The sequence below is a fragment of the Zophobas morio genome, unplaced genomic scaffold (genome assembly GCF_036711695.1).
Source record: "Zophobas morio isolate AGI-343-1 ecotype UQ-CSIRO unplaced genomic scaffold, CSIRO_AGI_Zmor_V1 ptg000831l, whole genome shotgun sequence".
NCBI lineage: Eukaryota > Metazoa > Arthropoda > Insecta > Coleoptera > Tenebrionidae > Zophobas > Zophobas morio.
The window spans coordinates 38,018-39,508 of NW_026972933.1; the positions used below are offsets into that span (position 1 = coordinate 38,018).

The 1,491-nt window shown below is 37.8% G+C and overlaps 1 protein-coding gene across 1 annotated transcript; it reads right to left on the reverse strand.

Moving 5' to 3' along the window:
- Positions 1-301: 301 nt before the first annotated feature.
- On the reverse strand, positions 302-1,491 carry LOC135122000 (ras guanine nucleotide exchange factor P-like). Its single transcript, XM_064046250.1, has 3 exons — positions 1,429-1,491; positions 889-1,337; positions 302-362 (listed from the first exon to the last, which is right to left on the reverse strand). The coding sequence occupies exons 1-3, from the start codon at positions 1,489-1,491 to the stop codon at positions 302-304; spliced, it is 573 nt and encodes a 190-aa protein (XP_063902320.1).

A 1,491-nucleotide genomic window follows, 5' to 3' on the forward strand; every position in this document is an offset into this window, starting at 1 on the left:
AAAGTAACATCACTCGAAAATTGGGACGACGACGCCAGTGGGACGTACGTTCCATCGTTGAAGGATGACTTGATGCTCGACAAGACATCAATAAATTTTTATAACGCTGTGTTCGGCAAAAATAAACAAAAATAATTTTTTGTTTTTGTCTGTCTCTACTCGTTAATTTGTACCACCCTACCAGAACTTACCATCTCTACAAGCTACCTCTCTAAATACTAACAGCGATACCATTCCCAAGGAGAACATGGACTTTTGTTTAAGAAATGCTCGTGTATGGTTTGTCACAATATTCCTGATATTATCGATACATCGATCCCACTACAGTATAAACAAGAATTTGTCTTAAGAAACAAAAGCCGCTGCAAGTCACCTAATTACACCATTATTGACGATTATAGTGGTTCCAAAAATTTTAGCGAAAATGCTACAGGATATTGTTTGGCAAAACCATTGATTTGGATATATACTGCCCAACATGCAACACTTAAAAAAAAAAAAAACAAGCGAAATAAAATAGTTATATTATTTATTGATATATAAATATTACTATTACAATACAAGCACCACTATCACTACTAATTCTACTACTAAAACATTTCAACACTTTTAACGCTACTAACACTACTACTGACACTATGAGATTATATACATTTTATTTTTACATATAGTTTCTTTAATTTGTCGGATTTTTGAATACTTTTTTTCATTTCGTTTTCTGCACCCCGCAATTCACTTTGTTCTTCCACTAACTGTCTTTGGAGAGTTGCAATTTGATTTGCTAATTTTTTAATGTTTTTTTTGCACTTTTTTTGTTTTTGCACTAGTTCCCTTTGTCGCGTATTATGTCTGTCCTGCGCTGCCCTACACTTCCACTTAAAATTATACAATAATGTAGATGCATTGTCTTCGTCTTCGAATTCATCACCCGAATCATCAGGTGCAGCAGGATGAGGTGTATCAGGGGCAGGTGTTGGTTGAGACGTCGGTGGTGATGGTGATTTGCGGACCGGTTGTTGCTGCTCCTCCTGCTGCTGTTGCTGCTGCTCCTGCTCCTGCTCCTGCTGCTCTTGCTGCTCTCTCTGCCTCTGTTCGTCTTCCTCCGTAACTCCGTAAACATTACGAAGGAAAGACAAGCTTTTTCCGTGCGCCTCTAACCCCTCAAACAGTGAGGGCGTCATAGAGACGCACGGCTCCTCCAGCCCTGATATATCTAGCTGGGAAGGTGTCTGGGAGTCTTCCACAGCGGAAGTGGAGGCGTCCTCACTTTTTGTTTTTAGTTTTTCAATTTCTTCCTCAGGTAGATCTGCAAGTCTACGCAGTTTGGGCAAAGGCGGCTGAAAATAAAATAAATACTTATAAACATTTCTACATTTTATGAATATAAAAACATTTTTTTTTTAAATTAATCAAAAATAAAAAACCTACCTGTATCACTACATCCTGGAGGATGTTAATTTTTGGTTTCTTGAGACTCAAGGAATACTTCAT